The sequence below is a fragment of the Pyxicephalus adspersus genome, chromosome 2, assembly GCF_032062135.1.
Source record: "Pyxicephalus adspersus chromosome 2, UCB_Pads_2.0, whole genome shotgun sequence".
Classification (NCBI taxonomy): Eukaryota; Metazoa; Chordata; class Amphibia; order Anura; family Pyxicephalidae; genus Pyxicephalus; species Pyxicephalus adspersus.
Genome location: NC_092859.1, coordinates 102,509,626 through 102,528,604, shown reverse-complemented (window position 1 = coordinate 102,528,604; position 18,979 = coordinate 102,509,626). Strand labels below are relative to the sequence as shown.

The 18,979-nt window shown below is 36.2% G+C and overlaps 2 protein-coding genes across 2 annotated transcripts in view; one reads left to right on the top strand and one right to left on the bottom strand.

The window, feature by feature from the left end:
• Positions 1–3,008, top strand: part of DLD (dihydrolipoamide dehydrogenase) — a gene marked incomplete in the record, with an annotated part of 15,457 nt that extends 12,449 nt beyond the window's left edge. The window contains 5 exon segments of the mRNA XM_072401639.1: positions 316–486; positions 1,249–1,438; positions 1,616–1,753; positions 2,472–2,561; positions 2,645–3,008. Of these exon segments, the coding sequence (XP_072257740.1) occupies positions 316–486; positions 1,249–1,438; positions 1,616–1,753; positions 2,472–2,561; positions 2,645–2,710 (655 nt within the window).
• A 3,470-nt stretch (positions 3,009–6,478) lies between these two features.
• The window catches only part of LAMB1 (laminin subunit beta 1), a 34,004-nt gene continuing 21,503 nt past the window's right edge, over positions 6,479–18,979 (bottom strand). Inside the window, 10 exon segments of the mRNA XM_072401638.1 lie at positions 6,479–7,532; positions 7,880–8,039; positions 8,792–8,968; positions 9,084–9,225; positions 10,192–10,399; positions 11,415–11,559; positions 12,385–12,588; positions 14,076–14,317; positions 15,083–15,258; positions 15,963–16,332. Of these exon segments, the coding sequence (XP_072257739.1) occupies positions 7,396–7,532; positions 7,880–8,039; positions 8,792–8,968; positions 9,084–9,225; positions 10,192–10,399; positions 11,415–11,559; positions 12,385–12,588; positions 14,076–14,317; positions 15,083–15,258; positions 15,963–16,332 (1,961 nt within the window). The 3' untranslated portion in view covers positions 6,479–7,395.

The following is an 18,979-nucleotide window of genomic DNA, read 5'->3' as shown; positions in this document are numbered from 1 at the left end:
CTTTTTCAATTTAAAAAAGGTGTTATAAGGTTTCTACCTTTTATGTAAAAATGTTTGTGACAGGTGCCCTTTAACATTCCTTGCCTAAAATGTGGCAAGAAATATCACTAAAGTTGACATTATATTGAACATGTTTTTCAAACTGGGTTTAGGAAATTTGGTGTTGTGCATGTTTTTGCTGATTCATTAAAACGAAGTGCAGGATAATTTATTTGCAAGAATACCACAACATACTGAGTGTGCTGTGTACTCCAATTATAATCTTTATATGATCTACAAAAATGATTTTATTGTATGTATTTAATTTGTTGACAGTATTGAAGCAGCAGCTGGTGGGAAGGCAGAGGTAATCACATGTGATGTTCTACTTGTATGCATTGGCCGTCGTCCCTTTACTCAAAGCCTAGGACTGCAAGAAATTGGAATTGAGCTGGACAACAGGGGCAGAATCCCAATCAACAGCAGATTTCAGACAAAGATCCCAAAGTAAGCAGCACTTGGCAAAAAAATTTATCACTGTACAATATTACTACTCACCTCACTCAACAATTATGTCCACTGCTAACATTGAGCACATTCAAATACAGTTATTTTCCAACTATAGATATAAACTGTATTTGTCATAATTAGATAATGTATTTAGCTTTTTGTTAGCTGAAATGTTAAGTACTTTTGAAACTGCAGTGGGCCATACCCAGCATACACCCCTTGGTAGTTTTGTAGTATAGGAAACATCTTTTCTTCCTATTGACTGCTGTAATGTTCCTAATCCCTAATTTGAAGTCATAGGGGCATAGTTATAAAATATTCATCTGTATTGAATTCACTAGTCATTGTTAGATTCCCCCGTTATACATTTGCCCCTTTGAGTAATGCTTATATTGTTAATGGACTATTAACATGAACTGATATCTATGGTAACTTTAACATTTTGGATGGTGTGGGAAGGGATAGATCCTTTGTAAAGTTTATTATTGCTATCCTAGACCCAATGGGACAGTTTTACCAATATTTATTTGTACCGCTGCTCATTGTCACTGGGAAAGCAAAAGGAAAAATACCAAATTATTGAGTTGTTCCCAAAAAAAAGTGGTCAGGGTCAATCTTCCAGTAGGGACGCTTGTTCTGAGGACAAGGGGAATTTCTGCTAGCTTGCTGTTGCGCCTGAAATGAAAGGAAATTGTGTGTGTAATGTGAGTAAGGAAGCGAGTGTTCAGTAGTGGATTTGTTTGTTTTTTTTTACCCCAGTATTTATGCTATCGGTGATGTAGTCGCGGGACCCATGTTGGCACACAAAGCAGAAGATGAAGGCATAATTTGTGTGGAGGGCATGGCTGGCGGAGCTGTCCACATTGACTACAACTGTGTGCCATCTGTGATCTACACCCATCCTGAAGTGGCCTGGGTGGGCAAATCAGAAGAACAACTAAAAGAAGAGGTAAAATTATTTCTTTGTTTGTGTGACATTTGCAACCTCCTCTGAAAGATAACAAAATAGAAATGATAAAAGGATATAGGCTACTTTGGTAATAATGCTAATTGATGTGTCAGGGCCATATCTGATATGGTAAGTGTGCCTAAGTAACACTGTCTTGTTTTTTTGTAAATCAATTAGGGTGTGGAATATAGAGTTGGAAAGTTCCCTTTTGCCGCCAACAGCAGAGCTAAGACAAATGCAGACACAGATGGTTTGGTGAAAATATTGAGTCACAAGTCTACTGACAGAATGCTTGGAGCGCATATTCTGGGAGCAGTAAGTTTCACTTTTTTTCTTTTAAAAATGTGTGTAGTAGTGTATATTTTTATTGTAAGGACTAAGTAAAAATTATTATTGGAATGTATTGAATATTAATAATATCTTGTTTTGGTACCAAATAAGGTATCAAAGCTTACCTTTTGCATTGCCAGAATCCTCTCCATAGTCTTCTAAAACTCTCATTTAAAAAAAGACTTTCTGACAATCTATTATATCAGCGATAATTAGTTGCAGTGGCAGCATGCTTAACAGAAGGTTAATCAGGTGCTTCTGTGTTTAGGTAGGTTAAAGCTCTTCTCTGGGCAAACAGTAGCCAGACTGTTACTAGGTTAATGGCTGTTCTCTGAACCAGGGGTTCAATATGTAATGAATTACTGAATTTTTACAAGCAAGGATTATGGGAATTTAGACATAGTACATATTTATTGGGCAGTGCAGCCCAGAATAACAGTCCTGTAACTTTTGCCTTTTACTCAATTTAAAAACGACAGCTTCCATGTTTCTCACAGGTTTACCTAAATATGTTTGTGGAATCTATCAATTTTCCAAACAGTTCTGGTTTGTTTCAGTCTGCTTGCGTTTCAGCACAGAAGCATATTGATAGGAAGCAAAACATTTGGAAATAAATAGCTGAAGAAAAGAATAATCCCCATGATATTTAGCTATCTTACAAGCTATTTCTTATTTTCTTTTTTTTTTATCCTGTTACTTGCAGGGTGCAGGAGAGATGATTAATGAAGCTGCACTGGCCATGGAATATGGAGCATCATGTGAAGATGTAGCCAGAGTATGTCACGCCCACCCTGTAAGTACTGTGCCCTTTTTTTTTTCTTGTTTACATGTTCCCATTTTTTTCATGTACCCATAATATTTGTTTTTATTTTCCAGACTGTATCAGAAGCCTTCAGGGAAGCAAACTTGGCTGCATCATTTGGAAAAGCCATTAATTTTTAAGTGAAAAGAACAATGACCAGTGTGTGTGTACATAGGTATCTTATAAGGATCGGCACCAGTCAAATGTAAATCTGACATTTGTTACAGAATTAAGAGGGACTCTGTCAAATTCAGCTATTTAACATAGTTGTTTGGAATTTGGAATGTACAGGAACCAGTATGCACAGCAAATGCAAGATGGGACTCCACCTTTTTGTCTGTATTGTTAATATGGAAGCATTTTAACTGAATGTTCAGAAAAACTCTGTAAAGTAGCCATGCTATCTGTGATTTGTCTAAAGGAGATACATTCATAGTTCCAGCTTGTGTTTGTCTTTTTTTTTTTTGTCCTTCTTAACTTTATCAGTGTTATGGTAACACATCAACTCTATTCTGCCATTTACATAGTTACATAGTAGGTTAGGTTGAAAAAAGACATAATGTCCATCAAGTTCAACCACTAGGACTTAAACATCCCAGATATAAGACCCTATAAAACATAGTTGGTCCGGAGGAAGGCAAAAAAAAAACCCTGGTACAATTTGCTGCTTCAACAGGGGAAAATAAATCCTTCCTGGTTCCATGAGGCAATCGGATGTTCCCTGGATCAACAGTAAGTTATTGTTACCCTAAAGCCTTAATACCCAGGTATATTCTGTGGTTGTGGAAAATCATGTAGGAAAAATGTACTGCTTTGACTATTTAATATTATTAAGTACAAAATGCAACGTAGATTTGGTGACTACAGAACTCAGGGGCATTGATCAAGTTCTGTTGCACATCAGTATAATGCTATGCAGGTTTTGTGAACCAGATTTACTTCAAGGTTACATCTTGACCCATAAATCCCTCCCTTTCTGTGTATCTGTTTAGAGTAAAAATCTGTGTGAAAAGTTAAAGATTTAAAAATCAATAAAATAAGTAGTTTGGTATAACTTGCGTTTTTGGCACCCAGCTTTGGTTTATATCGTAAAATAATTTTTAGAAATAATATTGTAATGTCACAAAAATATTATTGACAACAAAAGAAATGCAGACTGAACATTCTATTGATCCTATTATAATGATAATACAAAAAGAACATTGTTGATTAATGAGAAAAACTGTCTCATTAAACTGTAGGAAAACAGTAAACCGTAGCAAAAATGACCCTTGCATTGGGTAAAACCTTGATTATGAAATACTGTTATAAAATGCTAGCACCTGCTTCTAAAGCAGTACATAAACCAGCAAGTCAAAAAACAATAGTTTGACATGAAAAAGTGGATGGATCGCTCCACGCATCTGGCAAAAAGCTGTGCAGGTGAAGCATGAGTTTTGGTTGCCACGATACCCGGCTTCCTCTGCACAGAAGGTATGTCTTTCTGGCCTTGACAATGAAGATGGCCAAAGATCATCTACAGTAAGAAAAGAAAACAGAAGATTATGACGTACTGTCTGGTGGATGCTGGAACATGACTTTCACCATATGACAAAAATGTTTGTTTTAAAATGGTTGATCATTCTTACTTTAGGGTGCAGCTCAGCTGCTCAGTATAAATAGTTCTCCTGGGTAATATTAATAAAAACACCTTAGGCACTTCCCCAATAGATATACCTTGTCAAATGATTGGTCAGACAGGAAATGTGCCACTGTTTGCTAAGTAAACATATGAGCGCTTCTGCCATCTTCACTGATGATAAACTACAGAATGCTTTTTTCTTTATAAATGTCCCCCTTAACAGCATATGACAAATCCATGCAGAGTGACTGTGACTAGCGCTTTACTAGGATTTTTTTTTTTTTTTACACAAATTACATTACGTTGGGAGAAAGGCAGGTAAGATAACTAATGGTAAACAGATGTTGAGAGATGTCATACTTCAATTTGTCTTTAGGATGCTCCAAAAATACCTTAAAAAAAAGAGAAAAAAAAAATATATATATATATATATATATATATATATATATACACACACACACACACACAAGTCAATGACATCACCATAAGGTAGGGACTTGTATAAGAATGTACTGTAATGCCATACAGAGTCAGGGTTCTTGTCTGGTTCTGATATCATTGTCTGTATATTATGGCTGTCTCACTGGGTGAAAAGTTCAGAGCTCTAGATGGCTTTAGTATGATGCTTTGGAAATCTGCCATTTAAAATAGGAAATATTTAATCTCATCAGCCATTTGCCAATTAATATTTATGAAAAATCTTGTTCAGCGTCACATACATTTGCAGTACGGCTAACCCCTATCAGATGAGGGTTTTAGCCTTAACATTTTCATATGCACTTGATGGCCATTTTGCCCTTTTCAAACCGCACAATTTACCCTGTCCCACAGCATTATGTATGATTGCAGTTGCACAATCATACTGTAAAACAGTTGTATGATGTTACGTGCCCTGCAATATTTTAATATAGAGATATCACAACTCTAAAGCTTAGGAATCTAATACATATGCATTTGCCATTGCATGAACCTACTGCATAAATGTTTTAGCAGTAATAGCTGGAGATCTATAGTTTTCTATCTGAAAGCTGTAATTTTGCTGGTCATCTGGCTGTAACACCTTCTAGAGCCTGGTAAATGTTACCTGACCAACAAAATGAGATCTTTGCCAGGCTTACCTAAATAAATTTCTGAATTTACTGTAAAAACTCGCCATATCCTGTATATTAAGTCGGATTTATGTAAACCTGTGCAGGCGGAAGATATAATTGCTGACTTGCTTCTGAAAATGCTAAATGCCTAGCTGTCTTTGGCTTAAGTCATATACCTTATAGCGCCCTGACTTTTCAAAGCTCCCGAACAATTAAAGTATCACTAAACACATAAAAAATATTCTTTATTCACTTTGGCATATACCTATGTTAATCTGCTGGCGGTGCATGTGACCCCAAACCTAAACCACATGCTGCAGAGCACAGTGGTGAAGAAAAAGTGGATTAAAAAATAATGTTTGGAAACTCATTACAGGTACATTGGGCATTATCAAACTATATGCTTTCCTGAAGTGACACTTTATTGACTTCCTTTTGGTCTGTTACTTTTACTATCGTAATTGTGCATTATATTTATTTTTTAAGAGTAAAAAATATGTGTTGATCTGTCTGAAATCCAGTGAGTTTATGTTTACCTGTATAATGCTAAAATCATGCTGCCTCCGCTAAAATCTTTGACTATGTTATCAGCCCTGCCTGTTCTCTGAACTCCTGAGCATCTACCCTTATGTGATGACAAAAGGAAATGTTCAGTAGTAGAAATGAGGAGCAAACAAGCTCAGAGTTCATGCATTTCTATAGTGCATTGAGTGTGTAATGATCCCCAGGTGAAAACAATTGTCAGCACACGTAAGGAATAGTAAGCTGACATTTTATATTATTGATCCTGGGTTTGATGTATATCAGGCTTTGGCTACTCACATATCCTCTTTGGTACGAGATTTGCCAGGGAGGACATACAGTATCAGTTTCTGTGTAATCTGATTAAACAGTTTTGATGTTTACATTACATACGATACGATGTTTACATACGTTTTAACCAAGGAACACCTAGTATTATATCTATTTATAGTAATAAATCTAAAATGCATTACCCTAGTGAGTGAAGTTTACTGCTTGAGAATTTTTTTTTTCAGAGTGAACGCAAGCTTTGCCAAAGCTAACATTGTGTGCTCCTTATTTGCAATATAATATTGCAAATATTTGCAATATAATAATATATATTTGTTTTCATATGAACAGAGGTTAGCTGCCTGTAGACCATGCCGAAATGTAACATTGACATAAACAGCAGATTTGCATGTACAATATTAGGTTTTAATTACAAATAGACAATTATAAGAAACTTCCATCGTTCAGCAGAGAACATCCTTCATTTTATTCATGCATCATGCTTAAACACATATTCAAGTGATTTTGAAACTCCTTTGGCTTATCAGATAGGTATACAAGGTTGAAACATGCAATTTTCTGAGCTGGGAGAATACTTACAAAAATGTAGCGAGTTCATAAAAAATTATGCAAATAATCCATCTAAATGTAAACCATCAGATTATTGTTTACAATGTTCTGCCTAAAAATAGATGTGAATTTAAGGGTAAGGGTTGAAAATGATAAGGATTCAGGTTTGCTATAAAAGATTGTATAAAAGGATAATATACATACTAAAAATGTTCCATTGAGACATGACTTGGAGCAGAAACATCAGCATCACCAAGACTTAAGAAACTGTGGCTCTGCATCACTGCTTTTATTAAAATGCGACTGGTTCTTTGAGAATTAGTTTGCTATACTTCCTGACGCCTTTGCCGTGAGGCTTCTTCAGGGAATGATGAGACATTACAATACAATGTTTGGCTCCTAAAATTATCATTGGGTCTAAAAAATATAACAGATTTATTTTATGTGCATTAAGCCCAGTGTTCACTATATAGTAGGAAATATCATTACCATGTGCTATGGCTATAAGTAATCTAGTGCAAATAGGTTAACTGGGAATAGAGATATAACAAAATGTGGTGCTAAATACAAAAAGGCTTATTCATAGGATGTAACATACAACCTTTTCAGTTATAGAGAATAGAAATCTTAAAACACTTCATTTATTCCAAGGAATTTATTACTTGTTCATAATAAAATAGACAATAAAAAAGGTCTCCAATAAATTACAGAACTTTTGGTCCCGTTCAGATTCCCTTTGGAGTGGCTCGGTTTACAGGCATGTGCTGTATACTGCTGCTTTTTGGCTGATGGCTTGTAAAAGGTTCCGTACTGTTTCTTCCAGAGTCACCAACTGTTTTGCTTTCTCTTCTAATATTCTCTGGTTGACTTCATATGATTTCTCTAGGTCTAGATTTAGAATAGACAACAAAGTTTCAATTACCACACAAAAAATTATATTAACTGGCAGTCGTAGCTAGTTTTAATAGGACAATTAGTTACAAATTATTAAATTACAATAATTTACCTTCCCTTTAAAAGCTTTGCATATATATATATATATATATTTATTAACTTTTCAGGGGGAATGGGTTAGAATATCAAAACTATCAATTTAATCAATGGTCTGTGTACCAGCAACATGATAAAGGATTAAGTTTTCCTTATACTGTCCAAGGCTAAAGAAAACAGCCAGCTATACATACACTTTAATATAAGTCTAAAATATACCATATGGATTAGGCCATTTTCCTTACCTTTTAGTAGGTTCAGTTTCTTGTTTGCCTGTGTTAACAAGGCCTTTGCTTCTTTTTGAAGTTGTTCTGCTTTCTTTCTGGCCTCTGAAGAATCTTCAGCTTTTTTGGCTATCAAGTCTTCAACTTCTTTATACTTATTACTAAGTTCATCATCTAGAACCTACAATATAAAAGGCAACCATTAGGGTGCAGCAAGAGCTTGTTTAACATCACAAATGCATGCTTATTGGGACAAGTTCTTGGAAATGCATTTACAAATCAAAACTGATGTACCTTTGAGTCTCAGACACTTACTGTAAGTAAAAGTTCATGATTTCAAAAGAAAAATGTAGTTTGGACATGCAAAATTAGAGTATCTTCAGAATTAAATAAAAAGACTTAAGTCTGCAATTAATTAGCCCTTATTGCTTCAGGAGTACTGGGTTAAGTTATGTAATAAACAATTATAGGCTGTTCACTAAGAAAATAAATTTATTCCCTTCCAAGATAATTTTTACTTAGTTACTAAGGTCTTGTTTTGCCGACACATCAATCATGTGGAAGCAAAACTCATTCTTACATTTTTTAAGTGTTTCTCATTCTCTTGCAAGGGATTGTGTAATCAGCTTGAAAACATTTAATAGTAAATCACCACCACTGACTTTAAAAAGATAGATAACTTGCTGTGGAGGGAGGAGATTGGTAGCGCCACACATCACATGTCCAAAAATACTGGTGCAGCGCTAGCGTTATCTTACTATTTCAGCATTTATTGTGAAAAATGTGAAATGGACAGAATCTTTATACCAAAAACACAGGTAAAGGATCACAATCAAATAACTAAACATTTTAGGGCATACTGGTGTAGTGCATGCTTTTCTTCTTGTTACATCAGCTTTACATATTTAATATTATAGATAGATATATACAAACCTTTTTCACTTCATCTGCATCTGCTTTTACATCTTCAACAGACTTTTCAATTGAACCTAAAGACTCTGAGTTGGAAGTAGATTTCTTCATTAGATCTTCAAGATTTTTTTCAAGTTCATTCATACGATCAGTGGCATTCTTTAATGTTTCTTCTGAGACTGCTGCTTCTGACTCAATCTACGGGAAATGATAGTCACTTACAATGAATCAAGGGAAAAAGGCAATGAAAAGGTTTATTCACATATTGACCATACAAATGAGCTTGGTGGACTAGAATTGGACTTGGACTTACCGAAGTCAGCAGATCATTTGTTCCTTTGATGTCATCATCGGCTTGCTTAATAGCTTTTTCAGCTGCACTCTGTGCTCTGCCAGCTTCCTCTAGAGCTTCTTTCACCATATCAGCTGTAGCCTTAACATCTGATGCACTTTGGCTATATTGCGAGAGAAGAGTTAGGCATTTGATGTGATTATTACTGCTGGTCACAAACTATGAATACTTTCTCCAGTCATGCCTGCTATTTACATCTTAAGTAATGAACAAAATATATTAATTCTAAACACTGTCCCATTATCTAACATAACCCATCCAAACCCTACACAGATTCCTGCCATCAGACAAGGGTCATTGTCTTCCCTTATGTTTACAGCGACCTACAAGGTCTCCATATATGCTCAGTACAGCCCCATAGCCATCAATGTGACAGAACCCCAAAGTGGATTTACTGTGTGTGCAAAACTACCTTGCAGATGGATATAAACAGCTGATACTGTAGGCAATATTAGCCCTAAAAACAGTCTCTTTAGATGCCCCATTAACCTGGCAAAGTAAACACCAACACTAAGCCTGGTGTTCTGTCCTACACAAGACCTGTATATACTATATTTTCATGTACATTTGGCTTTTTTATTTGGAAATATGTAAACTACAATTTAAAACTGGTTGTGCCACTGTCCTTAAAAGTAGTCTTGGGTTAATAAAATGCAGTTCATTCAAAGTAAAGCTTTTAAGGAACTTTGGACCTCGAATCTTTGATCTATTTTCAGATTAGTTAAAAACCAAAGACAGGGCCATTTAGTCTCAAAGGTCCCCGAACCCCAGCCCACTAGAGGGCCGTGGGCATCTGACAGGTGGGCCGTGGCTCTGGCCGATGCACCTACCAGCAGCGGGGGGTGGCGCACTGGCCAGAGCCGCGGACCATGTCTCCCGGAGACATCGCAGGCTCAGGGCAGTGGGCAGGTTGTGTCTCTGGACACCCACTCTCCCATCGGTTCTGGAATCATGACGTCACTCTGGGGGGAAGTCTCTTCCCCTCTGAGTGACACACACGGCTCCCTGCACATTTAGTGGTCTGCAACCTGCAAAAGGTTGGGGACTACTGGTTTAAAATAATAGTCACCTTGATTTTTTAGCTTCATCCAGCAAAGACTCTGCTCTACTTATGTCTCCAGCACTTTGTTGAAGGATTGTTTCGACATCAGAAAGGCTTTCCACTCTTTCCCGTATATCTTCAGTAAGAGCCTGCAGCTGCTCAGGAGTCGTGGGCATCTCCATTTTCAACACCTCGCTAGCAACAGCTTCGATACTATCCAGATCTGCTCCATCCTCTATATAAACAAAGTAACATGATTTATAAGGGTGTAATAAATTGAACAAAGCATTTACATTTTTACTTCAGTATCAGTCAAAGACTATGGTAATGCTAAAATAAAAGACATACATTTTGTCCAGCGGAAACTAAAAAATATTTTGCTATGAGAACATAGAGAAAATAGTGTAGATGGATACGGTTAGGGCTCACTCATCATCTGGGCATCTACAGCTACAGGAATGAAGGAGTGAATTTTCATATGCTATGTCCTTGCGGTGCACTGCACTGCATTAGGGCAGCACACTTACTTGTCCAAAAATTATTAATATTATCAATAATGTACTGCACCACATTGTGTTGCCTTATGGAGAAGGTGCATTTGACTGCTATTCAGAATCAACAGAACCGGATCTTACCACTGCTTAAGATGCTCGCTGCTGTGCACTTGCATATTATGTTCTAATCGTAACCTAGAGACAGATTGGCCTCTCATTTTCTGGTGTGATCATATTATAATGTACAATCACAAACATAATTTACAACAATGGGAAAAACAGTAGAAGGAAAAAAAGATAACAAAAGCAAGACCATTTTATCCAACTTCACATAATGAAGTGCAACACTCCAAAATATGAAACTGAGGGGAATGAAAGAAAAGGTAACAGTTTGCAAACAGTATTCATGGTCTATTTTGTGTTATGCTAGTCCTGGCTTTTGAAATGTCCATTTTGTCACTTTGGAAATGTATCTTTGATGTTAACCTATTTTTTATATCAGTGATTTATACTCTATATGTGAGTTTTTTCACATAAAGAACATTGGGTTGAACTCAAAATCATTGCTTACTGTGTCCAGAAAAGCTTTGTGCACTGCATTCTCGGCTAAAGAAAAGGAGTCCCGCACATACATTAGCCAGCACTATATTGAAATGCATACTCCACCGATTCTGTATTCTCTTTCCTTCACATTGGGGGAGGGGGGATTAAAGTCATTATACTGTTAAATGAAAAGCCAGGAAGTTGTATACATACGCATTAAAAAGTCCCTGATTTGCTTGATGAGATTTCTTAGGTCTTCATTGCTTTTGTCAACTTTCTCTTTTGTTGCATTGGCTTTATTTAGAACACTTTGGGCAGTTTGTTTCGCCTCCTCTGCTTTCAATTTTGATTCAGCCACCTAGTAAAGAAGTTGAAAAAATTAGAGAGTTCTCCACTAAGCCACCATAAATACCCTTCAAACAAGATCTATTCTTCTTTTCTGAGAGAATTAAACAATTCTGCAGTCCACTGTTCATTAAAATGAGATTTCATTATTTGCAAAGTTCATAGTTCATAGCTAAGTGAACACCTAATTAAACCTGTAGGCAATAATTATAACAATGCTAGCATTTTTATAGCCGTTTCTCTTCAAGGATTTAAATTGCTAGTATTTTTTTTTTTAAGGAAACACATAAACACACATAAAGGGTAGAACATACAAGCTCCTTGAGACAGGGGATAACATAGAAATTACAAATATTAAATGAAAAAATCAGACATAAAATTAAATAACACTATATAATAATATAATATTATTATATATATAATATAAAAATGTTTTATATACATCTAGCCTAAAATCGAGTTTCAGGAAGATGTAAAACAATTGCATGCAGTTGCGTACTGCAGGGAGAAGGATGACAACACATTTTACTAGTCAAGGCTTAGCTACTACTCTCTTTAGGTCTTCAGGATGGAAGAGTAGAGAAGTTAACACATCAGTCTTTTGCCATTCCTTCTATATCCATTCAAAGGGTAGGCTAGGGTATTACCCATACAATTAAAGTGGCGATAGGGGAGAAAGGTTGATCCATGCACATGAAAGAATGACAGCAGGTCTAATATGTCTACTGCATACATCTTGGGTCATTAAAATTATGATTTTAGTGTGGAGTTTGGCTTTAAAACATTTTGAAAAAAAATGTACAATAAAACTATATTAATAATTGGTTGTCAAGATTACCAGTTTGGAGAGCTCCTCTACTTCTGCCATTGCACTCAGAATTTCCTTATCAAAATTCATAGCTGTTTTCCAGGCACCGTTTGCTATGTTCACCAAACCATCACAACCATCTCCTCCGCATTTTCTCTTGCCATCTTCTGTTGTACAACCAAGCCCTCCACACTGTGATACTTCACATGAAGCACCAATTGGTGTTCCACAAGTCTGGAGAGAAATAAATGTGTGGTAAGTTAACTTCTATTAGTACTATTGTTTAGAGCTAAAGAAAAACAATGTTTAAGGATCTGTTTGAATCAATGGTAATACAGTTAGAAAATAACATTGAGGCAAAATTGCATAGCCTATGTGTAGCAATGCTCCTAGTAATTAACTGAATCAAAAACTGTATTAGTTCCGAGAAACCAGGGCAATAATACTGTACATCTTGGCCCCACTTCCTCCCAAAGCTCCCTATTGGTAATGAAGCCACTCATCAAATTAGAGGAACAAATACTAAAGTTTATTGATGGAGCCAAGCTTAACATTTATGGGATAAATTGTAATTTACATCAGTTGCCTATAATAACTGCTTGGTTTGATATGCACTTGATGACACCTCTTTGATACAAATTTTCATTATATGCATTGGTTAAGTTGCTTGGGTTTGTGATAATTTTGAGCCATGCACAGTATTGATGCCGGTGTGATGGTGTTTAATAAAACAGCCAGCCAATGTTATATGGAATTATTAAAAGCATGTTAATATTGCTGTACACATTGCTATACTAACATAAGCAGCAAATTTGTTTGTTACTGCTTGACATTTTATGTAAATAGTTTTGGTATGCTGACTCCTTTTTCAGTTTTAAGAATTTTCTTGGCATTCAATATAGCCCCAGGTGTTTCAATCAGCAAGCCAAGATGTTGTTTGTGTAACATTTCAACATTCTTTTGCCCCCTAGAAGGGAATGTTGGATATTTTATGTCACTAAATCAGATTGCAACACAACACTGAATTTACATAATGGAATATTTAAACATTTGATAGAGAGTGCTCCATAAGAGTGACTGTGAAGTTTATGAAAAACCTGGTATGCATATTGGATTTCTTGCACCAGCTGTGGTTGGCAAGCTGATATATAGTCCCATCATACTCTGCCAGACATGTCATGTATGTATGTATGTATGTATGTATGTATGTGGGAAGCCAAAGGTCAGTAAAGGTGTTCTTTACTCAATCCTGCCAGATTAAGAAAGAAATGCTGGTGTGGGATTGAGCAGGCACCCCTAGAAGATCATTCTTTAGGTAGAAAGGATTTCTATCAAATGTTCCCTGCCTCTTGCTATTACTGCAAATGTTAATAGCTAATGCTAGAGAGTTAAAAAAAAAAGTTAGTTTAGAGCATACATGTTAAAATATGAGCTGGTCAAAAACACCAGCTCTAAGAGATGTATGTAGGCTGCATTTGTTGACTTCTACTTTTTGCTCTAGGTCAATGATATAGACTGAAGCCAGACACAGCCAAACAGCATTTACTTCTTAATGAACAAACCTAAGAGAGAGTCACATTCACTGTTTTACTGTTTTAAGTAAACTCCTAAGAGCTGTAGCTTAGAATTAGCATTAGACAATAAGAACTAATTGTTGAACAAAAAACAGGTAAAATTTGTAAGCAAGAGGGTAAAGCTCTGTTGTGAGTTATTTTGCAGACCTTTTCAGACAGCAGTGAAAGATCCAAATTCTGGACTTCTCCAGCAAGTTCATCTAAAAGACGAGATTGTTCTTCTTGTCCTTCTTTAAATGCAATATATTTTTCATCTATGAGATCTTCTACTTCCCGTCGTGTAGACGCTGAATGTTCAAGAATGCTATCTGGGTTCACAGCGGAGGCGTTAACCTTCTCCTCTGCCTCTAGAGACATCTGGAAGTATTTATTGATGCTGTCCATAGCTCCTATAAACACAACATAAAAAAGTTTGTGAACATTTCTGTGAATCATACTTTATCATGCTTTCTCAAACCCCTTACATTTTATTTTCCTCTATGTAAGGAACTCATAACACAGACTATATGGCTGAATCTGTTAAGATGTGCAGATTTGTAAACTTAATAGATAATCAAATAAGTAAAACAATCAAGACTAAATCTCCTTTTAGGACTACAACCACCACAGGGATGTAAGGATAGGAGTAACCTGTAAATGACAGCATTGTTTGGGTAAAAAGTGCTAAGCAAGTAGGCTGTTGTTACTCTATGCCTAGTAAGGACTTTTTTTTAAGCATGGACTAGAACAGCCGTCACCAATCGCCTCTGGAGGGTGCGCTGTCAAGCGGGGTCAGGAGAAGGACCCCGCTGGTGGGGTGCACCAGCCAGAGCCTGGGACCACGTCTCTTGTACATATTCCAGTCTCAAGGAATTGGGCGGATTGTGTCCCTGGACACAACCCACTCTCCCATCACAGGCTCAGATCTGCAATGGGAGAGTGGGCAGGTCCTGGCATCATGACATCACTATGGGGGACGTTTCTTTCCCTTTGAGTGACACCCAACTCCCCACGCATGCGTGGTCCAGAGCCGGTAATTTTAGTGGTCTGTGGAACCGAAAAGGTTGGCGTGCAATGGACTACAATATGCAATAATGAAACTCGGGATAAACTCATTAAACTGAAATTTTTATTACATTTGTATAGGAGAAAAAACACACAAGGATAGAAATTACCTCGAACGTTTGAAATCTTCATGTACTCTAGTTGTTCTCCAAGTTCCTTCAGTGCTTTGCTTACACTGTCTGCATCGGCTTGTAGAGCATCCAGCTTAATTGACCCATTAAGGTTGATTTCCGCTATCTTCTGCTCCACTTCTTCAACCTTTTCCCAGACTTCAGATTTAAGTTTCCTACAAATTAGCCACATAGATCAAATAATTAGTCAAATTGTTTTAATGCAGTATTCTTAAGACACAAGTCTTTTCTTGTGCAAGTATAGTCATATTTTAGTTTTAAAACCCCTGTGGCATGTTAAGGAGATTTCCCTCACTTGCTACCCCAGCAACACCACAGGAGAGAGGAAATCAAAGTGACATCTTTCACCAGAACATGTGCCCCCATTGGACACTTTCACCTATATTCCTGTTCCTGAGACAGCTAGAGCATTTTAGTTTTTCACATCACATAATAAAAATAAACAGAGGGGAGTGTAAATCTCCCCACAAGAGGCTAAACAGCACCAAAAACCTGATAGAGATTTTAACCCTTACTGTATTTAAAACTAGAAAACAAATATTATAGACACAGTTAAATTTATTATGAAACTCCCTTCTACCTAGCACAGGGGTGTTCAACTCCAGTCTTGGAAGGTCGGGATATGCACTCATGTCTAATAGAAAGTGGTAAATATGATAAAGTATCTCTTCCAAAGAGTCAGAACATGACTATGTTCATATATGAAAATCCTGGCCTGTATGTAACACTAAAAGACTGGGATGATAACCTGACCTAGGGCTTATCTAAAATGATAAAAGGTACTAAAAATGCTATAGTCTAAAAATCTACCCTATCTATGATGTATGACATGGAATAAAACGTTTTTGACATGACTTACTCTGCCTCATAAAAAAGTTGATCAATGTTTTTAAGTGGTTCAACAGCAGGATTCTCTGAGATAATGGTCTGAATTTCCTTTAGAGTTTCCTGCACTTTGTCAATGGTTTTCTGGTATGGCCCAATAACTCCTGTGACTTTAAGAGCACTGGCACGGTCCAGCAGTCGGTTGGTCCTATTGGACAGCTCCTTGATGATCACATCCCAAAGGGCAAAGCACTTGTGACATGGAACACAGTTTGGGAAGATTCCAGAATAGCCTCGGGCACATTTATCACAGCGGAATCCTTCTACGCCCTCATTGCAGATGCAGTGGCCATCGGATCGATCACACTGAGGTGTTTGTATACCCCTTGAGTCACAATCACAAGCTAAAAAGTAAAGGAAAAAAGAAAATGAAATAAAAAAAAAACACACTATCGAGTTCCTAAAAAATCTATGAAGTTAAGCTGGATATACTTATAATTATTTGCCATACATACCATGCCCATTCAAAATACATTTTTTAAATGGGCATTGTATTTTTTTTTGATTAGTTAACCATTTTTTTTTGCTGTCATAAGGTTTGTACTAGATATAATGGTGACAATTTTAAAATACTGGCCTGATTTAATAAAGCTCTCCAAAGGTGGAGAAGATACACTTTCATCAGTGAAACTGGGTGATCCAGAAAACCTGGAATAGATCTGGTCCATGATTCAAAACAATAGCAAATAGCAAATGACTTTGATGAAATCAACTCCAGGTTTGCTGCATCACCCAGCTTTACTGATAAAAGTGTATCCTCTCCAACCTTGGAGAGTTTTAATAAATCAGGCCCACTGACTGAGTATAGCCAGTGGGCCTGTGCATGGTAACAGGCAGAAGACAAGGTAGTGAAAAGGAGTCCTTAATAAAAAATAAGGTCTGTGAATTATATGGTCATTCCCTGCAGCCATATAGCAAGAAAGAAGCAGATAAATGTTTTTACAATATTTGGCAGGTAAACTGTTCTTATTGGATATGTGTTTCACCTGTGTATTTAACTATTTGGATAAACATTATTATAAAATAAGTCTATTTTCATGTTATGTACTTTGTAAAATACCACAATTGTCCCACTGGGGACCTCTCACTTCTCTGAACTTCTGTTTTCTGTCTCCCCTCCCCCCCTTCATGATTTCAAAATGTTGACATTCTTTGGACAGGTAGCTGTAGCTAGATCTAGGAATGGACATCATGTTTAGTTAGAACAGCTATGGAAAACATTGTAAAAAACTAAACAATGGTGCACCATTAGGGGCACATAAAACTGTACAATGTAGATATAATATGATGGCCCCCATACGGCATGGTTCTGATGGCAACTTTGTTTTATATTTCCTCCATACCTAACTGTACTGTAATTGTTGACAGTGACAAAAAATGCATCCCATATTTGCTTATCAGGCAAATAGGAAAATTCTAAATGTTTTGTATTCACCTAAAGATATGTATGTATGTAAAACTATACAACTTAAGTTTAATTTTCTTCAGACCAGACAGATCTGCATTAAGAAAAATGAAATTAAAGCAATTATCCTAATTTGATTATCGCTATATTCAAGCAGAATTATACAAAAAGTGGGAATAAGTAAAATGGAGTAACTTGTTGAAGAGAAGTATCTTTTGATTCATGATATCCTTTAGAGCAGTCAGCCTTTAAACTAAATCAAATGCCTCTTTGTATAAAACATTTTGTTTTTTTTAAATAACTACATGCAGTGTTGAAACCTCACACAAGTACTATATAGTTAACAAGAATCATATGCAAATGGATTGAGGTATAGAGTTCATTATAGGGCTGAACAAAACAGATTTTATTCTTTTCACTACAAAACCCAAAGGTCCTTGAACAACATTCGGAATGATTAGCCTTCCCTATGGCGGCTTTTTGAAAAGAAGAGATTTCCTTTAGAACACAACAAAGACACTTGTCCAATGAGGGTCATTTAAACTCCTTTTTAGATAAGAATCAAGACTGGGAGGGCCACCAAATACAAAGGCCATTACGAATCACAAAGAAAGGAATGCCAAGCTAAGATTAAACATAACTGATCTTTGATCTTCAGAAGACCCTAAAGTTCCCTTTTTCAACTCATGTTTGCTTAGGAATTCTGGATAACTAAACAAGATAAAACAAATTTCCACATAAAGGAGCTGTAACTGCTAGCTTGACCTGAAAAATGTACATTATTTTTACTGTGTGACAAATGTTAAGAGTAAATTCTGGGTATTATGTATATATATTTTGTATCACATTTTCTAGATTCTCAGAAAGCGGATAGAAATATTGAAAATAGCACAAACAGGAAATGAATGCTACAATTTCAGTTTCAAGCGATATATTTGCAATTATCTTGCCTGTCAAGAAAATTAAACTATGTATGATCATCTTTGAAATAATAAGTGTGATATTACAAAACTTGACAGTACGCAATAAAACGCTCAAACAAGACAGCAGTTTAATAAAGGTCAAGGGCACAAAAATATTGGGAGCAAAGAGCACCTATGCAAAGTTGAGCTCCATTTTTAACTCACCTATATTTATATGTATTAATGAGCGGCATAGTGTAGTTTACACAAAATAAACACATTTAGCAAATGACATAAAGTAAAGTCACACTACACCAATTAAAGAATTAAAGTCCTGTTAATGGAACCTTTACTCCCTCCCCAGATTCTAAAAGATAACTTGAACTGTTGAAGTGTGCTGTAAATGCCGTTATTTTTTTAAATTTTTATTAATAAAAATAATACTAAGCAATAATGGCTGATGTTCAACTTGTAAAATTTGTAAAATATTTAAAATCTCTAGAATACACATCAAATAAATAGCAACATTCCTCTGAAGTCTATTCCCCACCCATCCTTGATTAAAATAAAATAGCCCTATTACTAAATGAACAGTTAAGACTTTGTTTGAGCTTGGCATGTCTTTACTGACCATTTTTACAAAGCCTTATCTGTTCAGTAATGTGTAGGCCACAACAACACACA